The sequence below is a fragment of the Mauremys reevesii genome, linkage group 5 (genome assembly GCF_016161935.1).
Source record: "Mauremys reevesii isolate NIE-2019 linkage group 5, ASM1616193v1, whole genome shotgun sequence".
NCBI classification, from domain to species: domain Eukaryota; kingdom Metazoa; phylum Chordata; order Testudines; family Geoemydidae; genus Mauremys; species Mauremys reevesii.
This window is the reverse complement of record NC_052627.1, coordinates 131,590,166-131,608,989: the sequence shown is the minus strand read 5'-3', so window position 1 is coordinate 131,608,989 and position 18,824 is coordinate 131,590,166. Positions and strand designations below refer to the sequence as shown.

The 18,824-nt window shown below is 45.7% G+C and overlaps 1 protein-coding gene across 3 annotated transcripts; it reads left to right on the top strand.

Annotated features, from left to right (window-relative positions):
* The first annotated feature begins 1,688 nt into the window (after positions 1–1,688).
* LOC120405991 (maestro heat-like repeat-containing protein family member 1) lies at positions 1,689–14,268 on the top strand. Of its 3 annotated transcripts, none has more exons than XM_039540094.1 (5): positions 1,689–1,742; positions 1,943–2,045; positions 3,142–3,207; positions 4,033–4,167; positions 14,196–14,268. In XM_039540094.1, the coding sequence occupies exons 1-4, from the start codon at positions 1,722–1,724 to the stop codon at positions 4,128–4,130; spliced, it is 288 nt and encodes a 95-aa protein (XP_039396028.1). In that variant the 5' UTR covers positions 1,689–1,721; the 3' UTR covers positions 4,131–4,167; positions 14,196–14,268. The 3 variants fall into 3 exon arrangements, with proteins under 3 accessions (XP_039396028.1, XP_039396027.1, XP_039396026.1); XM_039540093.1 differs by lacking the exon at positions 14,196–14,268 and adding an exon at positions 4,496–4,724; XM_039540092.1 differs by lacking the exon at positions 14,196–14,268 and having other exon boundaries at positions 4,033–4,467.
* Positions 14,269–18,824: the final 4,556 nt, after the last annotated feature.

Here is an 18,824-nt window from a genome sequence, read left to right as displayed (position 1 = left end):
CCCAGGGAAGGGAAGTATTTTATGGAGGAGGAGAACATTAGGAGGATGGGTATGACATCCCTGCTCCCACAGTCTCACCCTTCTGTTCTTGATTGCCACTGAGAACCTCAAAGAAAGTCTGAATACTAGATTAGGTAGCTAGATAACCATGAAAAGGGGGTTACAGAGTGCAATAGAAAGTGTTGGGCCTGCTCTATACCGTTTTTATGTGAGAGGGTTGGAATGATAATTCTGTTTTGCAGAGAATTTTTGAGATTTCAAATTTTGGTTTTGTTCCTATTTGTGGGAACCCCTCCCCCAAACTTCAGAACTCCTTGTGAAACAGAATTACTATTCACAACCTAGCTCTGTTGGAAGCCTTGGCCCGGGGCAGTCTGCTCTCAGACTATCCTGGTGCTGGGAACCCAGGAAACTCTGGGAGCTAGAGGTGCCAGGGAGTTGCAAATTTGAGAGCTAGGACCCCCAGGGTCATAGGGTGGAAGGGACCTTAGGAGGTCATCTAGTCCAACCCTCTGCTCAAAGCAGGACCAATCCTCAGCTTTTTATCCCAGTTCCCAAAATGGCCCCCCAGGGACTGAACTCACAACCCTGGGTTTAGCAGGCCAATGCTCAAACCACTGAGCTATCCTTCCCCCCAAAGCTGGGAGCCTGGAAGCCTATGATCCCAGTCAGCCTGCTAGATTGGCTGCCAAGGAGCTGGATGGGTGTACTGGCAAGACACCAGGCAGGTTTCTAAGGACCCTGCCTGGCTTCTGGAGGAATTTCATCAAAATTGAACTGTCTCTAAAATATATTCATGAATCAGAAAATTCGAATAAAAATTGGTTAATTAAAGTTTATCTGACTAGCTGTAGTTGCAATCACTCTACTTTAGCGTAGAAGAGACGGCTGTGTGAGGTGCGTGATGGGATTGTCCCTTACTTACCAAGTTGTGGGGCTTTCTTGGCTGTAGGAGAATGATGGTCTTCGCTCAGTGGCCTTTGTCCTATTTGGCATCCTGGCTCAGTTGACAAAGAAAAATGGAAGGCCTATTTCGCTGAGCAGGTTCGAAAGAGCTGGGTCATACTTCTGCTGCACCTGCAAGACCCAAGCCCGAGGTTTCAATGGTAAGACCAACAGTGACTTATTTACTAAGGCAAAGGAATCTTCCTCCCAGTGCCAGGGGAGCACTGCTATTCCTGCTTGTTGTGGAGGCCCAAATTCTCCCCTCAGTTCATTGCCCTCCTGCTGAGTCACTTCCAGCCAGGTTGGTCCATGGCTGCCTCACCAGAATCCAGGATAGGTCATGGGTCTGACCCCTACAGGTCTCTGTTCCTGTCTGACTCTTCACCCCAGGCCCCTGCCTCCCCAGAACAGAGGAGAGACCACAGCTGTGCCTGGTGAAGCAGCTTTCATCGGTATATCTGTTCCCAAAAGACATTGATGCTACCTCCAGGTTTCAGTGGAAGCTCTCCCCTCTATTAGTCATTCCTGCATGTTTCTGCCAGTCACATCCAGATGAATCCTTTTTTGTCCTGGAATAGATGAGCAGTCACGCAGATGAGTTCCCTTTGACTGAACATAGCACTCGGTAGGGAACAAGTCAATGGTGTGATGCTCTTTTTCAGGAATGCAGAGCTACATTTCACCTCTGTTTCCCGTTTTTGGGACTGAAGAGACTCCAACATGCGATCAATAAGCACCTTGGTGGCAGAGCCGAGCTGAAGCCTGAAGAGCTCCAGATGGACATTTGCAGACACCTTGTGAGTGAGCTGTTGAACTGTAGGAGATTATTGACTGGAGGGTGATGGGAAATGTAAATCTGCCCCAGATTCCCATTTTTTCCACTTCTACCCAGCCACCTGTTCTTGCTCTTATTTACCTGTGGTTCATAAAAGCATGTGCTGGCAGTCAAAGGGCACTTCTAGCCAGAGAGAGCTCATGTGTCCCTGATTTCCTCTAGGCCAAAGAAAATGCAGAACTGCTGGAGAACTTGTACAGCACCACCATCGCGTCCTTCAGTAGCAGCTGGGAAGGGATCCGGGCAGGTGCCGCCAACTTAGCTGGTGAGAGATGATGCCCAGTGTCCCTTTTGATATTCCCATTGAGGGAGACAGAAAAAATCCCACTGTGCAGCACTGAGCTGCCATTAATCTCTCTGTGCCTCAGCTTCCCACCCATAGATGGAGATGTTAATGTCCCTACCTCTCCAGGATGGTGGTCGGAGGAATTCATTAGTTGCTATAAAGTGCTTCGGGATTGTTGCAGGGGAAGCACGGTGCAGTCATTTCGTAGTAGTGCCTGGGACACTGTCACGTAGGGCATGGTTACACTTTGAGCTGGGGGTATAATTCCCATCTTGATGAGACACACCCGCACTAGCCCTTTGTGCTAAAAATAGAGAGTAGCTGCGGCGGCAGGAGCAGCAGGAGGTTTAACCACCCCAAGTATGATCCCATCCAAACCCCAAAGTCTATTCTCACAGTGGCTGCTCCTCCCACGGCTTGTGCTGCCTTAGCTACATTCTAATGCTAGCGCTGTCAGAGCTAGTGTGGGCCCGTCCCATTGAACTGGGTGTGATACCCCTAGCTCAAAGTGCAGACCTACCCAGTGCTGTTCAGTGCTCCTCACTGCGACTTCATCACTGGGGGGCAAGCAGCCCACCTCCCCATAGCGCCTGCTGTTTCACCTTCCTGGCCACAGCACCTTGTCAAGGAAGCATTAGGTTCCTCCTGTTTGGCCCTGTGGCCTCTTCTCCCTAGCACACCCATGTGAGACAGGCAGGCATTGGGGCTCACCTATCAGTCACCTTGTGAGATCCCTGCTTAGAACTCGCTTATTCCTGGCCCCAGTCCTTTGCTCAGACCACTAGACCAAACACTATCTTAGTATGTCTCCAATAACTGACTGCAGTGGCAAGAGGAGCACAGACTGTTTCATCAAGCAAATGGGTTTTATGTAAACATTCTTTTTAAAAATGTCTCTCTCATTCTCTTCAGTGTGGACTCTAAACTGCTCTAGCATCCTCTTGCCCACAGCTCACCCTTAGGCCCACAGTAGGAGACCCCAAAGACCTGTCTAGGGGCTGCTAATATCACTTTGCACTCAACAAGGGAAGGTTTTATTGTTATTGTTGTTATTTATTTGACATTGTGTATTTAGGCATCATCCTGGAACACACAGACACTCAGCGTATGAAATGGCTGGACCTGGAACATCTGCTGATGTGTAAGTGATAAATACAGCTGAAGTCCTGCTCATTAATGAGTTATAAAGGAATTTAGCTGACAAGCAGCAGTAACCGATACCACTGGTGCAAAGTGCATCAGCCACACATCAAAGGACAAATTCACTCTTGCCCAGTAGAAAGTCAGCCTTAATTTCCCCTGAAGGAGGAAGCTGCAGAAGGTGTGATATGAGTCAGTGCATCTCCTGGTTGTCCTGGCAATGCCCCCTTCCCAGCCAGTGCTCTCCACACTTTGGGCTTTATTGGCTTTCTGTGGACTCCCCAGGTGAGAAGTAGCCACTTTCTGCTACCCCAAATTTCCCACCAGCAATTTTGCTTCCAGTAGGTGCGCTGTATCATGCGCAAACCAGCTTGGACCTGGCCTGTGTTAAATTCCACGTTGAGTTGAGCTCGGGCAGTGGCTCCTGAATAGAGCTGGAAAATAACTGAAAAGTGGAAGCTATTGAAACAATGGACTTCCTTCCATTTGCAGCGGAGTGGATGACTTTCTGGTAGAGTCAGGGTCTCCCCACAGTTGGGAGCATGGAAGGGACCCAATGAGGGACCCTAAAGCTTTGTTTGTATTGGAGAGCTGCTGTCATGTGGTATTCAGAAGTAATAAGTCTCCAGCTATTTCAGGCACAGGTGACTATATGAAAAGTGAGGCCTATTCATCTCTCATGTATTTTCCACCCCAATAGAAGGACTGAGCCCAGTTTCACATTTTTCCATGTGATCATTCTGCTCAGGTACTTCAAGGTTCTGTGATCACGCTTAGCTGTGATTTGACAGTCTGTTCACTAACGTGATGTCCTCTGTAATTTCAGCTCTCCGGGTCCTAGAGAAAGACCCAAGTCCCACTGTCCAGCTGGTGGCAACTGAGCTCATAAGTGACATCTGTCCTGGCCGAGCGCTTGGCGAATGAAGCAGAACGGAGACAAACAGAACAAGGCGCTCCAGTGGTATAAGGGCCCTACCATCAATCAAATGTTAATCCCACCCCTTGACCCCGGCAGCAAGATGTGTCATGTGACCCCTCTAAGAACTCCTCCCACTGCCATCTACCGATCAGGGTGGGTTTCGCCCCAATAGGAATGCCCCGAGGGAAGGGGAGTTCCGGGGCAGGTGACCTGTCCTTTGTGTGACCCCTCTAAGAACTCCTCCCACTGCCATCTACCGATCAGGGTGGGTTTCAGCCACTGGGGATCACTCCAAGAGGAGATTTGACCAACTGGGGGGAATTCTGGGGTGGGGTGACCCATCCGGAAGTGCTTCATGTGACCCTTCTAGGAACTCCTCTCACCACCCTTTACCAGTTGCGATGGGTTTCAGCTGCAGAGGACTGCCCCAAGAGGAGAGATGACCAAACAAAGTAGGTTCTCGGAAGGGGTGAACCTCCCAGAAGAGGGTTGTGTGACCCCTCTAAGAACTCCTTCCAATGCCCTCTGCCAGTCAGAGTGCAGCACATCACCTCATAAGTCCCAGCGCTGGGCAGAGGAGGCCATCTCTTACCAAGAAGACGTGTTTTATGAGTTGTGGAAAGGCTGAGAGGAGACATGGACTCCTTTACCACTCCCCTGAGAACTTCAGACTTTGTTTTAGCCCCGAGGACCTTTGGGCTTGTATGGATAAAGCGCTATAGCAGTTACAGTTCCGAGGAGGGCCCTTTGACTCGACCATTGATAGATACCTCAGGACCCGACCCCGAACCCTCATGAAGAACCCCGATGAGTGTGATGACTCCCCCCCAAAGTGGGAAGATGATCATGGCTTGGGGGAGTCACTGGTGGACAAGGTGAACGGGAAAGACGTTGCTCAGGTAAATGAATGATTAAGAAGCGATGGTCGATCATGGGGTATAATGGGGTTAGGAATCAACTTGGCATTGCATAAATCTAAGAACAAGCAGAGGGTTGCTTACACTGTTTTTTGTCTGAAAATCTCTCAACAGCTCGACGATGCCTTTCAAGAGGCCTTTGAGAACTTACACATCGGTAGCCCTGTTGTGCATCAGCTGTTTTTGCTCCTGTCTGAGATGCGGATCTCAAGAGGAAAATCCGGAAAAGGACAAAATAGAAGAATGAACCAGCTCAGAGTCTTTCGTTGTAGGGGTCATGGCGTCCATTTTTACAGGTGGCTGTCAAAGGTTGTGTTAAACCAGGCAATTAATTAAACTTATTTAAATGTGTCCCTATGACTGTATCCCCTCCATACTTGCGTTAGTAAAAGACGGTACCAGGAACTGTCCTGTCTCCACAGACAGCTCTGTTAATGAAAATATATTGCATCCCCAGGGATGCTGGGAGCTTTGGTGGGGGAATCCTCTTTTTGAGTGGCCAAAAAGCACAGTAAAACTTTTTAAATAGAAGACAGGTAACAGCTTAGCTTTCAGATCAGATGCTTACACTTTACACAAACTGGCTCAAATACATTTTAAAAGAAACAAGACCATTGTTTCAGATGTGGACGCGCAATGGCAGGCAGATCTGGTAGATGTGCACCGGTTCTCCAAACACAACAGAGGCTTTAAGACGTGTTATCTGACTTTATAAAGAGTGACAACCGGAGCTTTCACAGAACTATACGTACCAGACCTGCTGATGTTAATCCTTCACATTCTCTGAAGATATGGAAAACAGTTTATAGAGATGGTTTTAAAATAAAACCAGTTGTTGCCCCTTTTAGAAAAGGCGGCCACGTGAGACTATCTAAAGTCAAAGGAGCCTTTGAAAAAGGTTATGAACAGACGTTTACTGATGAGCTATTTATAGTGGATGAAGCCTTAACCAGGAGCCAGAGACCTGTATACTGATTAAAAGATTACGAGGGTGAGACAGTTACTGGATCTTTTTGCCCTGAAGAATTACAAAAAGTAAACCCCAAACAAGACAGGATTTACAGGATTGAAAAAGTTCTAGCGGATAAAGGAAAAGGGAGAAGAAAGCAGCTACTGGTGAAATGGTTTGAGGAGGCGATAAGTTTAACAGCTGGGTGGAAGCTTCTCAACTCTGTGACATTTAGACGTGAACAAAAAAAAACAAACAAAAAGATTCCTCCTGCAAAGACAGAGAGAGAGAAAAATGAGCGACAGCGGGTTCTACATTACGTTGCCCAGCAATGCCAGCTCTGCAGTTTTTCCTCAGAACACCAGCTTGAACTTTACAATATGGCTAATTAAGCCCTGGGATCTCCGGAGAGCCTGGGAGGTGGGTTAGTGGAAATACAATACCTGCACAGCCGGAACACTATCAGTGAAGACACCCCTTTTGAAATCACCTTTGCAGGTGTGGCATGGAGTTTATCCTACAACGAGGTTATTACTCGTCCATACCTGAATTATTGGATCATATGAACAATACTGTGGTTCGTCATCCCACACCGCCTGAGGTGGTCATGAACTACGACCCTGGGGGTAGAAAAGTTAGTTTTAAATCTGCCAATTTTACTTGTATGTTTTCTATCAGCGGGGAGCTAGCTAACATTCTAGGTTTGGGCCCGAAGCACAGAGTCCAAAAATTCCCCTTCTCAGCAGACATCACACGGCTTTTAATTTCTTGCGTCTGTTCACAGATATTGTAGAACGTGAGTTTGTGGGGGACTTTTCTGTTCCCCTGTTACATTGTCTCTCTGTCCGAGGAAGGAACAACGAGTTTGTCACCATCACCTACGATAAACCTCATTACGTTCCTGTCAGAAAACACCACATCGATACCATTACCATTGAAATAAAGACAGATCAGAACAGACACGTCTTGTATTGCTTTGGCAAGGTGATCATCAAGGTGCACCTGTGTCCCCGGAGAGAGCGAGGTTTCTAAAAAGCAAAACATTTGGCGATCCTAAAAAATTACAGCGACCCCACCATCTACAGGAACTATTACAAAGCCCAGGTGGGATATGCCCTTCCTGGATGTACGAGGCTGGCGTAGGTGGAATATTCCGTAACCAAGCCTCTGCAACCAGACTTCGAGGCAGAACACTGTGTGAGAGGATACATGAATCTGGTACAGATAGCTGGTAAACACGTGAAAGATCGTTCTCTGTTAATCAACCGTGAGGTTACACCTTGTTTGCCTTTGACCTGTCTCCCAACCAGGAATGCACCAATCACTGTTCCCTGTTTAAAACCGGGAACCTGAGAGCAGAAATACATTTTGGGATGGCTCTAACCATCACCGTCAATATGATCGTCTATGGGGTTTTTGACAACATCATAGTGATAAATCAGAGGAGAAATGTTCTGCTTGACTATATGTGAACATGGACACCGTGCAGCTCTCACGTGTCTCATCAATGACCCCTTACACAAAAAAGAATTCCCTTATGATTGGCTCCCTGGCAGCAAGCTGTCTCAGAAACCCTTAGGTTTGGTGGTCAACACGCATCCACATAACCAACACGGTGAACATTGGCTCACCTTGTATCTGGTGAAGTGTAACCGTGGAGAGTTTTTTGACTCATACGGGCGCCGCCCCTCCCCCCCCCCGAATAGCGTGTTGTTTCCTAAAAGCATTATGAAATTTTTAAACAAAAATGCCACAGATAATGCGTTTCACAATAGACAATTACAAGACCCCCACTCTGTCGCCTGCAGCTATCACTGCATGTTTTTCTTACATCATCGTAGCAAGGGTTTATCTTAAATTGTATTCTAACGACTTAGTGCTAAACGACCGGATGGTGATGAATTTTGTAAAAACTAAATTTAAATTCTTGGGCATATCTAGCCTTGCTTAAAACATGTTTCGGCAGGCCCAGACATGTGTATCTGGCAATGATTTTTATAGCCATGTTATCCAATACTTTCAGGCATAACAGACAATGTTTGTTTGGCCTTATCCAACACATTTTCCCATAGTTGCTAGGCCCCGCAAGAATTGCAGAAAAGGGGTGTTTCCACCTCAGATCCATTTTTAAAGCCATAGGGCAGGGTTTTAAACCCTTCTCCTAGGACCTTCTTGGTGGAAACAATTTTCTGTGTTTTTCTTAAGGGTTTTTGTCTTTATTTGCCACTGATTTTTGTTCCTTATGATAGAGGGCTGCTGAACCTCTATCTTTTTGGAGGTGTTTTCTCACAGGCCCATGCAATAGTCCAGAACTAGATCTTTCAAACTGTCCAAGTTGATCTTTTCACAATTTGCTACGTTCAGGGTAATACTTTTTGACTTTCATGCAGGCCTTTCTTCCCGATAGCTTTTATCTGTATGTTTTCGGTCCTGCTGACACAAACTCGGTGATGTGTTGATCTGGCGGTGTCTTGCCTAAATAATTCCGCAGAGGAGGATTCCAGTCACCCTCCCTTTTCACACATATCACCAAGTCAGTGTCATGGTACAGGCACTGCTTTTGAAATCTGTCTAGCAGTTTGTATAGTTCTATGCGGGCATAAGCAGTGGTGAAACAGGCTATGAAAACACTGGTATTTCCAGAGACAGAGTACTGGTCTTTTGGGTCCTTTCAAGACACTCATGCTGTTTCATCGTCGATAAACTTGCAGGATGGAACCTTATAGTTGGGGGAAAACAGGTACTGAGAGAGTTCGTCAGGGTCTCTCACACTGCTGGTATTGGGTAGGTTTGTGGAGCAGATGATATTATTATTATTATTATTATTATAATAAATCACATGAAACTGTCTTGTAAACTTAAAAATAGAAAAATACCCTAATGAATATTTTATTTAAAAAGTCATAGGTTTAAAACAAAATAATCCATTTCAGGCTGTATTACGAACAGGAGTTTTGAGTTTGTTTCTACCATTTTAAAACAACAAACCCACAAACTTTTTTTTAAATACACCTCATTTTGCAAAATAAAAACCAAACGGCTTTTAAAATCAACTTTTAAAATCCAGGTTAAAACACATTTTGCACACTAAAAAACCAACACCCTCTTAGTTTGAAACACACCATTACCATCAGTTTGCAGCCATATACTTAAAAAAAAAATCCCACCTATGTTTTACAGAGAGAGAGCGTTTAAAATACAGTTTGCAACAAAATAGTTTTAAATAATCCCACACGCATTTAATAGCCAATTGCAGAAAGTTACCTTCTACTACAGGATAAAGTGTTGCAGGAACATGCTTGTTCTGTCCCCCTCAATGTGTGTTTGGGCCTTTGGATTAAAGAACAAGCAAAAACTGTTAGTTAGCATTAGTCCCAAATCCCTATACAACCTGTGTAGTACCTGACGTTATTAAGCAAAACTACAGTTAAAATGGTTTTTACCTTGGCCTGGTGATGAAATGCAATTTAAAGTTACTAGTTCCATGCTAAACAGATCACACTGCAATAAACATAGGCACCATTATTTACTAAGACAGCACGGCCAACGAGTGATATTATACAATATATATTTTCAGAGATTAAAATAGGGAGCATACCTCCTCTTGCAGCCCAGCAGCCATTCAAGAGATTCTGTTGAAAAAAACCGTCTCCAAAATACCTGAGGTTTTCATACCATCCTAACCCTTTGTTTCAAAAGGACTTCAAAATAGTAACGAGCAGGTTGATTTGATGGCTACAGCTCTGAAATACTAGAGACTTAAGGACTTTAGGCCCCTTGCTAACATTCCCTTTTGGGAGCTGGGGTGGGAGAATTAAGCTGGCTGCACAACTGAGCTGCTTTTGGCTACTTTTTTTCTTTTAGTTAAAATCCATTTTTCTGCAGGGCCTTCTTACAGTATTAAACAGTAAATCCCCAATCCTTAATGTAACTGTCCCCCCCTCAGTCCCAAGTGGGGACCTTTTGCAGATATCAATACATCTCTTTGGGGCTTGTTTTTTTAAAACATTTCTTTCATGCATATTATTTGGGGTGGGGGTTGAAATAAAATGGTTGTATCACAACCATAATAAGCCCTCCAGAGCTTTTAAATGTTTGATTGTCTTTAGAGCAAATGCTTCTTCTAAAGCATGTTGAAGGTTTGTGACCCCTTGAAACATTTCAGTTTTGGTTTTAGACCCTTGTGTATGGGGGGGTTGTTTGTTTGTTGTAAATATATTAATTTAAACTTTTAATGGCTTTGAATTGACCCATAGCATCCAACCAACTCCCGAGTCATATTTAAACTGTCCAATAGCATCTGCAAATTCCTGAGGTTTTATTTCATTTCATATTAATCAAAACTCACCCACCCACCTACCTTACCATGGGTGCACACCAATCAAATTTATCCCTATGGCAACAACGATAAGTAGTCACAGTTACCTTCACTATTCAGTGGGGGTGTGGTTAAAACCATTCAGTTCAACAGGATGAGTCAACTCTATTGTACTCAAAACACATGTCTGAACCATCTCTGTTTGTTTTACTGTTGTAAGCAGAGTCAGGATGAGATCTACCCTGACATTTGGTGGTGAGTTGTGGAAAAGAACATCAGGGGTTGATCTCGTTTGCACAGGCACACGCACCCCGCCTAGCATGAGCCCACAGTAGCCCAAATGGTCACTTTGGCTGCTGTGGGATCCCCAGTTTCTCTGTTACTGAGGCAGGAAGAATAAAGTGTTGTTATCCTGATTATGTGAATCAAGGACAGTGGACCTGTACTTGGCCTTTTATGGCAGAGGGACTCGCCATCAACTAAGTAGCACTCGCTAGGCAGGGGACGTGGGTTCCAAAACTCAGCAAATTGAGAGAGGCTGGGGAGAGGTATTTGTACCTGGTGAGCCCCAGACACTAATTCTATCTCTTCTTCCTGTCTCCACTGTGAAATGTTAGTGCTAATTTTGATTCCATGAAGAGTCTGATTACAGAGCTGAATTCACTTTGGGCTAATGGTGAACCAGCACTGAGTCCTCCCTACTACTTAACACAGTAAGTGGTGATTTTAGCTTGTAGTAGGGGAGCCTCAGTGCCCCACTGGCTGAGGGCTTGAGCCAGTTTTGCATTGTGTGATTGGAATGGAGTTCCTAGCAACTGAACGCAGCTCTTGTTGCTGCCAACTCTGATAGGCAGAATGGTTACACTATAAACACATTTTTAGGATTTTTCTCCTCCCACAACATACATTTCAGCTTTTTGCTGTAAATGGGTCTTTTTTACACAAAAACACAAAAGTTAGATTCTCACAAACCATTTTTTTTATTTAAAAGACATACAGCTCCTTGAAAACAAACCAAGAGGCTCCATTAAAACTTTTAGCTCACTTAAGGGCCAGAGACCTTCTAACAGAAATGCAGATAGTCACAAAGCCCTTTTCAATAGATGGTTTTTAAATTTACATATTTAAATTAACAAATTTACATATAAAGTTGAAGTCCAAATCACACAGTCATGGTGCCGTTGGCCTGAGGCATCTATGACATAGCCCTCATAATCTTCAAAAAGCTTTTCCCTAAGACAGTTATTAAGAACAGCATAAATAGCAATGCATACAATAGTCCACATAAATTTTTACACTCACAATGTGGCACTGGCTCAGCGAGTTCCATGCCAAACCTTCTCTTAAACTCCTTATAACCTTCATCCTCGAAGTCCTCTTCAACAATTTTTAGCGGCGTTCAGCAAAAACAAGGCGGGCCCGGTTCATCTTTGCTGCTTGATGCAACGTTGTCCAGGGCCTCCGGGTCCTCTAGAAAGGCATCATCGAGCTGTCTCAGACAAGAAACAAGTGTAAGTTCTCACTGCTTGTTTTTTACATTTACACAACCCCAGGTTCCTAACCTCATTACACCTCATCATCAACTGTCGCTTCTTAATCATTCATTTACCTGAGCGATGTCTTTTCCATTCAGCTTGTCCGCCAGTAACTCCCCCAAGCAATGATCGCCTTCCTCCTCCAGGGTGGTGGACAACGAGAGGCCACCATGCTCATTGGTGTGTCTCATGAATGGTTGGGCTTTGGGTTCAGGTTCTGGCGTATCCATCAATGGCTGGGCCAAAGGAATCCCCTTGGCTGTTCCCTCATCCTCTTCAGAACTGTTGCTGCTGTAGCACTTTCTCCACACAAGTCCAAAGGTCCGCGGGGCTAAAACAAAGTCTGAAGTTCTCAGGGGGGTGGTAAAGGAGTCCACGTTTCCTCTCAGCCTTTCCACAATTTCTGAAACATGTCGTCTTGGTAAGAGATCGCCTCCTCTGTCCAGCTCTGGGACTTGTGCGGTGATGGTGCGGCACTCTGATTGGCAGAGGGCATTGGGAGGAGTTCTTAGAGGGGTCACACAGCCCTCTTCCGGGTGGTCACCCCATCCCAGAACCTGCCCTGTTTTGGTCAAATCTCCTTTCAGGGCAATCCTCTGCAGCCGAAACCCATCGCGACTGGTAGAGGGTGGTGGGACGAGTTCCTAGAGGGGTCACACGAACCACTTCTGGATGGTCACCCAGCCCCAGAATTCCCCCCAATTGGTCTAATCTCCTCTCAGGGTGCTCTCTAGTGGCTGAAGCCCCTCCTGATTGGTTGAGGGCAGTGGGAGAAGTTCTTAGAGGGGTCACACAAACCCCGGAACTCCCCCTGGTTGGTTAAATCTTCTCTCGGGGCGTTCCTATCGGGGCAAAATCTATCCTGATTGGTATAGTGGAAGGAGTTCTTAGAGGGGTCACATGACACACCTTGCTTCCGGTCATGTGTCCGCCTTGACGCCCAGAAGTAATATCCCCATGCGGTGAGGCTTCTGATGACCCGTGGGCAGGGCTTATTGGGTCAAGAGGTGGGGTTAAGTTTTGATTGACAGTAGGGCCCTTATACTCCTCGCTCCCGCTACCCAAAATTGGAAGAAGACAGAGACAACTATAATCCTGGGCAGTATTCGCCATTGTCCTACTGCTCAGATGCTGTAAGTGAGAGAAGGATCAGGCCCTGTAAAGTAGCCTGGGTTGATTTTTATTATTCAAAGTGTTTTTATTACACATCAGGACATCTAGTCATTCTGATGGACATGCAGCCTCTGGACAAGCTCATTGATAAGCATGTACATTATACTGCTTGCTCAGGGGTCATTACTATAGTAACAGCCAAGTACTGGCCCAGATCCTCAAATACACCTGAGCTCTAGACTCTGGGCTGTTCTAAATTACGCTGTCTTGTAACAGCCATTGCTGCACTGGAGATAGCTGTAGACAACGCACACTGTGTGTGCCATCTTCTGTTCCCAGCTCACACCCCATATACTTGAGTGGGAAGCTAGGAGTTGGTGACATACAGCCAGCTACACTGGCTGTACACTCTCTATGCTGGTTCTCTGGGTGTTAGGGATTTGCACATGCTGGGGAATTCCTAGCTGCCTCTTAGGGCAGCTTTATGGCTACTTTGCCCTGCTCCACTGCAACATAGGGCAGCAAAAGGGTGACTTTACAACTAACCCCACCCCTATTGATGCACCTACCCGTGGGTGTTAGGAGTCTGAGTTCAGGTATCCGGGTTTGGAAAACCCACTCACCTGGCATAAAGTTGTCTAATGACAACCAAAGGCCAAATATGCCTTTAAACATCAGTCCCCTTGCTTTTCAAATATCTATTTGAAACACCACAAAGCTGATAGAGATTTAAGTGCCCTAATCAGCACCTCTGCAGGTGGAAATAATGGGTATTTAGGCATCTACCTGCAGATTTTAGTGCTTAACTTTAGCCACCCAAGGCCTTTGTATTTGTCTTGCCCAAGCCTATGAGTTGCTGAGTGTTCTCAAACTCCCACTGATGTTATTGAGAGATAAGGATGCTCTGCCCTTCAGAGAAGGGGCTCAGCAGATATAACTCATCCTCCAAAGTTAGCTACTATGATCCTTCACCTCATATCAAAAGGTCACTGAATGGTCAGGTTTCTAGTCTCATTCCACATTCCACTAATTCAAATTCAAAAGCGACTCTATTAAGTAATATGGGTTCCCCTAATCTTGTAGTGTTTCCTGTTTTGGTGATTGTTTTCTAGACCGTATCCAGCAGCTTATTCCCAGTCCATGTTCTCCTATTGTTATTCCCTAGTAATCTCCACTCTGTTTATGTGTATTACGGGGCACTGGACAAATACTGATGACTCTTCACATTTCTTTTTCAGGTGCTGGCCATGTATCTCACAAACAAGATCATATGTAAATAACCCAGCTCCAGATTTTGTATATACTGTGTACATATTTCTTACTAAACGGATTGAAGTATCTGTTTCAATTGCTCAGAGGCCTGATTTCGTCTTTCAGAGAATTGGGGTTTCCTCAATCTCCCAGCAGCATTAACCAACATATCTGGGATCCAACTTTCCTGAGGAAGGAAAAGGGCTTTTTGCACACTGTTCCCAGATGTGCCCGTTATTGTGGGGGTAGGCTCATTTATCCGGGTTACTCTTCTGGGGGAGGGGCTTCTGTAATTCAATTAACGTGCTGTGAAAGTCACTTGTGTGTTCACATGGAGCTCTACTCCTTCCTTCTGCAAGTCCCCTCCCAATGGAGCTCTCCTGCAGGACCTAGGTTCCTCCAGCCCTAGAACTAGATGAACATGTGCACACACACACTAGCAGAGCAAGTCTGAGAGGACCAGGTCAATCAGCACTCTCCAGCTGATCCCCTCATGTGTTCCTGTACTCAATGGGCTGGGTTAAGGAGCACTTTCAAGCTGGTACCCTTATGTGCTCCTGGTCTCAATAGGCTGGATTGAGCCGCACTTTCAGCTGCTTCCCCCCCCCACCAATGTTCCCCAAGTTTAACACATCCCTATCACACATTCACATTACAATTGTACTGGTAGTAACCCACTTGATGAGCAAACCCCACAGTATTTTGGGGCACTACAGGGATCTTTAGCTTAGGTACAAGAAGCGTCGCTGCAGAGTAAATGGGGGAAGCTAAAAAGAGTAAAATTCAGAGAGAAAAGCAACCAGCTGAACCATAAAAGTCATTTATTGAATCATAGTGATAACCACACCAGGAGGGCTAAACAAACATAACAGTTACATTTTAAAGGTTAATACCTGAGGTAGGAAAGAAAACAGAGAGAGAGATGGATCTCACCCACTCCATGAGGCTTGAACTGGTCAGGGTTCCCAGATGATGGTGGTAGCTCAGGGTCCTGAGTGCTGGAGACAGGAAGAGCCCCCAGCACGATCAGTCAGGAGATAGAATCCTGGAAAAATCCTGATCCTGGAAAAGCAGAAACTGGATGGGGTCTTCCAAGAAGATGCCCCCGAAATCCGCGGAGAGATGGTTGTACGTGTTTCCTTTGACTTTTACACACCAGTCACTACCCACTTCAATCATCACAGCAACTTGTTGGTTCATAATTCAAAGGGACGTCTTACTGGGCTACATCCCAAAGTCTGTGCTCACGCAGCCTGATCTCCTCTTTCTCTCCCGGTGCAGTTACATGGGCAGCAGTGCATGGAGATTCAGGCCCAATGGACCAGAATGTATCTATTTAGTCCTTAGTGGACTTCATGGAGTCTTTGGCACTTCTCCCTTTTTGGGGGTAAACATTCTGCTGGGGTAGATCATTTTTGGTTTTGTTGTTGTTCGGGGTTTAGGACTGAAAGGGGGGGTCATTGTTGGAGTTAGGGGTGCCAGGGTTGGGATTAGGGGTGCCAGGGTTTAGAGCATGTCAGTGTTAGGGTTTATTAGGTAAAAGAGGGTGTCAGTGTCAGGCTTTTGGGGGTGTCAGTGTTAGCGTTTAGGGTAGAAGGGGTTGTCAGTGTCAAGGCTTGGGGGTTTCAGTGTCAGGGTTTAAGGTGTAGAAGGGGGTGTTGGTGTCAGGATTTAGGAGGCATCAGTGTTAGATTTTAGGGGTCTCAGGGTGGGGTTTAGGGATCTCAGTGTTAGGGTTTAGGGATTGAAGGGGTGTCAGGTTTAGCAGAGGTGCTGGAACTAGGGGTGCCTGGGGTGCTGCAACAACCCCTGGCTTGAAGTGGTTTCCATTATATACAGGGTTACAAGGTGCCACAGGATTCTTTGCTGCTTTTACAGGGTTACAGTTTGGTTCAATGGCTCTCAGCATCCCCACTATAAAAATTGTTCCAGCACCCCTGGGGTTTAGGGATGTCAGTGTCTGGGTTTAAGGGGTCTCTGTGTTAGGGATCTCAGTGTTAGGGTTTAGGGCAGAAGGGAGTGTCCATGTCTGGGTTTAGGAGGTGTCTATATCAGGGTTTATTAGATAGAAGGGGGTGGGGTTAGTGCCATGACTGTTGTTCTCATGATTGAAAGACATCTCCGAAGGGGATAGTTTTGCAGCATTTACTAAAGATGCTTAGACTCTGGCCTGGCCTGATCTCCCCTGGGCATTGGTTCCCCAGCCAGCTCCCCTCAACTGAGAATGCCTTGTCCACACCTCTCATGCGCTTCGTCCTGGGCTTAGTGACTTGCATATACATATGGCATAACAGATGTGTTCTATGCAAGATGGGTCATGCGAGAAAGGTTATGATTTACTGAATATGATTATCCAGTTGGTATGCATGTATCAATTCTGTATCTGAAGTTAGGAATATTGACAATTACAAGAGGGTTTACACTTGGAGAACATCCACCAGACAGTAGGCAATCAGCCTGGATGGGCCAATAGGGAGAACAATAAGACTTTGAATATGCTAATTTCCTACCTTCCTGAGAAGCTTCCTGGGATGCTGAGTTGACACTGTAGGGTCATGTGATCGTGTCATCTGGTACTGGACTACTAGTATTTTTCCTCTAATGGGGGAGGGGATAAAACTGGGAAACAAAGGATTCCCACTGTGACAGGTTGGATCATACCCCTTTGGGGCTGCCAACTGATGTGCCAAGGCTACTTCTGCTCCTGCTTTCCCTGCCAGCTTGGGACTCCAGCACCGTCTTGTTGAGCCAGACATGCCAATCTGCTCCAACACAGACCCAGGGTCTGAACCACGTGCCCCAAAGCTGCAGACTTAACTGAAAGCAACTTAAGAAGTGTTCCTGTCTTTAACACTCAGATGCTCAACTCCCAATGGGGTCCAAACCCCAAATAAATCTGTTTTGCCCTGTATAAAGCTTATACAGGGTAAACTCATAAATTGTACGCCCTCTATAACACTGATAGAGAGAGATATGCACAGCTGTCTTCCCCCCCCCAGCTATTAATACATACTGTGGGTTAATTAATAAGTACAAAGTGATTTTATTAAATACAAAAAGTAGGATTTAAGTGGTTCCAAATAGTAACAGACAAAACAAAGTGAATTACCAAGTAAAATAAAATAAAACACGCAAGTCTGAGTCTAATACAGTAAGAAAACTGAATACAGATAAAATCTCACCGTCAGAGATGTTTCAATAAGTTTCTTTCACAGACTGGCTGCCTTCCTAGTCTGGGCACAATCCTTTCCCCTGGTACAGCTCAGGTGGTAGCTAGGGGATTTCTCATGATGGCCGCCCCCTTTGTTCTGTTCCACCAATTTATATATCTTTTGGATAAGATGGGAATCCTTTGTCCCTCTGGGTTCCCACCCCTCCTTCTTAATGGAAATGCACCAGGTTAAAGATGGATTCCAGTTCAGGTGACATGATCACATGTCACTGTAAGACTTCATTACCCACTTGCCAGCACAGATGTATACAGGAAGACTTACAGGTAAAACAGAAAAGAATCCTGTGGCACCTTATAGACTAACAGACGTTTTGCAGCATGAGCTTTCGTGGGTGAATACCCACTTCGTCGGATGCAAGGTAAAACAGAACCATCTACAGTCAATTGCCCTGTTAATGGGAGCCATTAAGATTCCAAACCACTATTAATGGACCACACTTTGCATAACTACAATAGGACCTCAGAGTGATATTTAATATTTCTAGTTTCAGATACAAGAGTGATCCATTTATACAAATAGGATGACCACACTCAGTAGATTATAAGTTTTGTAATGATATCTTACAAGCGACTTTTTGCATGAAGCATATTTTAGTCACACTCATCAGCATACCATCATAAAATCATATAGAGTGCAACGTCACCCCCACCATATGTAAATACTATTTACAGCAAGGAGATGAGTTAATCAGGTTTCATTCTTCACTGAATCTCTGCCCTGGATGACTGCTGGAAACATCTTAGGCCCTGTCTACACTGGCAAGTCTCTTCGCAGTAAAGGAGCTTTCTGCTCTGTAACTCCTGAGGTGTACACACTTCCAGGGCACTTAGTGTGCAGAAACTGCGCAGTTGTAGCACTGTAAAAAAACACCCCAATGAGAGGTGTATGGGTTTCTGAGCTGGGGCTACAGCGCCGTGGTGCCAGTGTAGACACCCTGCTCGATTACAGTGCTACAATTGGCCTCCGTGAGGTGTCCCACAATGCCTGTTCTGGCCTCTTTGGTCATTGGTTTGAACTCTACTGCCCTGCCCTCAGGTGACCAACTGTCATCCCCATCCCATAAATTCCTTTGGAATTTTGAAAGTCCCCTTCCTGTTTGCTCGGTGACACGGGCATGATAAAAAGGCACCATGACCAGGACACATTGCAGTGCAGGGTCAAAGTGAAGGAACTGCGGAGCACCAACCACAAGGTGCGGGAGGCAAACCACCACTACAGTGCTGCACCCACGAGCTGCTGGTTCTACAAAGAGCTGGCTGCAATACTCCGCGGTAACCTCACCTCCGCTGCAAAGACCACTGTGAATACTTCCGTGGCTTGCATGCCAGTCAAAAGTGGACTGAGCCAGGAGAAGGAAATCTCAGATGAGGATGTGGAGTGGGA

Excerpts from the sequence above, each read along its gene's own strand:
- LOC120405991 (XM_039540094.1), top strand. The coding sequence starts at position 1,722 with ATGGACATTTGCAGACACCTT. Across the intron at positions 1,743-1,942 it reads TGGACATTTGCAGACACCTT|GCCAAAGAAAATGCAGAACT; the intron begins GTGAGTGAGCTG and ends GATTTCCTCTAG. Across the intron at positions 3,208-4,032 it reads CCTGGAACATCTGCTGATGT|CTCTCCGGGTCCTAGAGAAA; the intron begins GTAAGTGATAAA and ends CTGTAATTTCAG.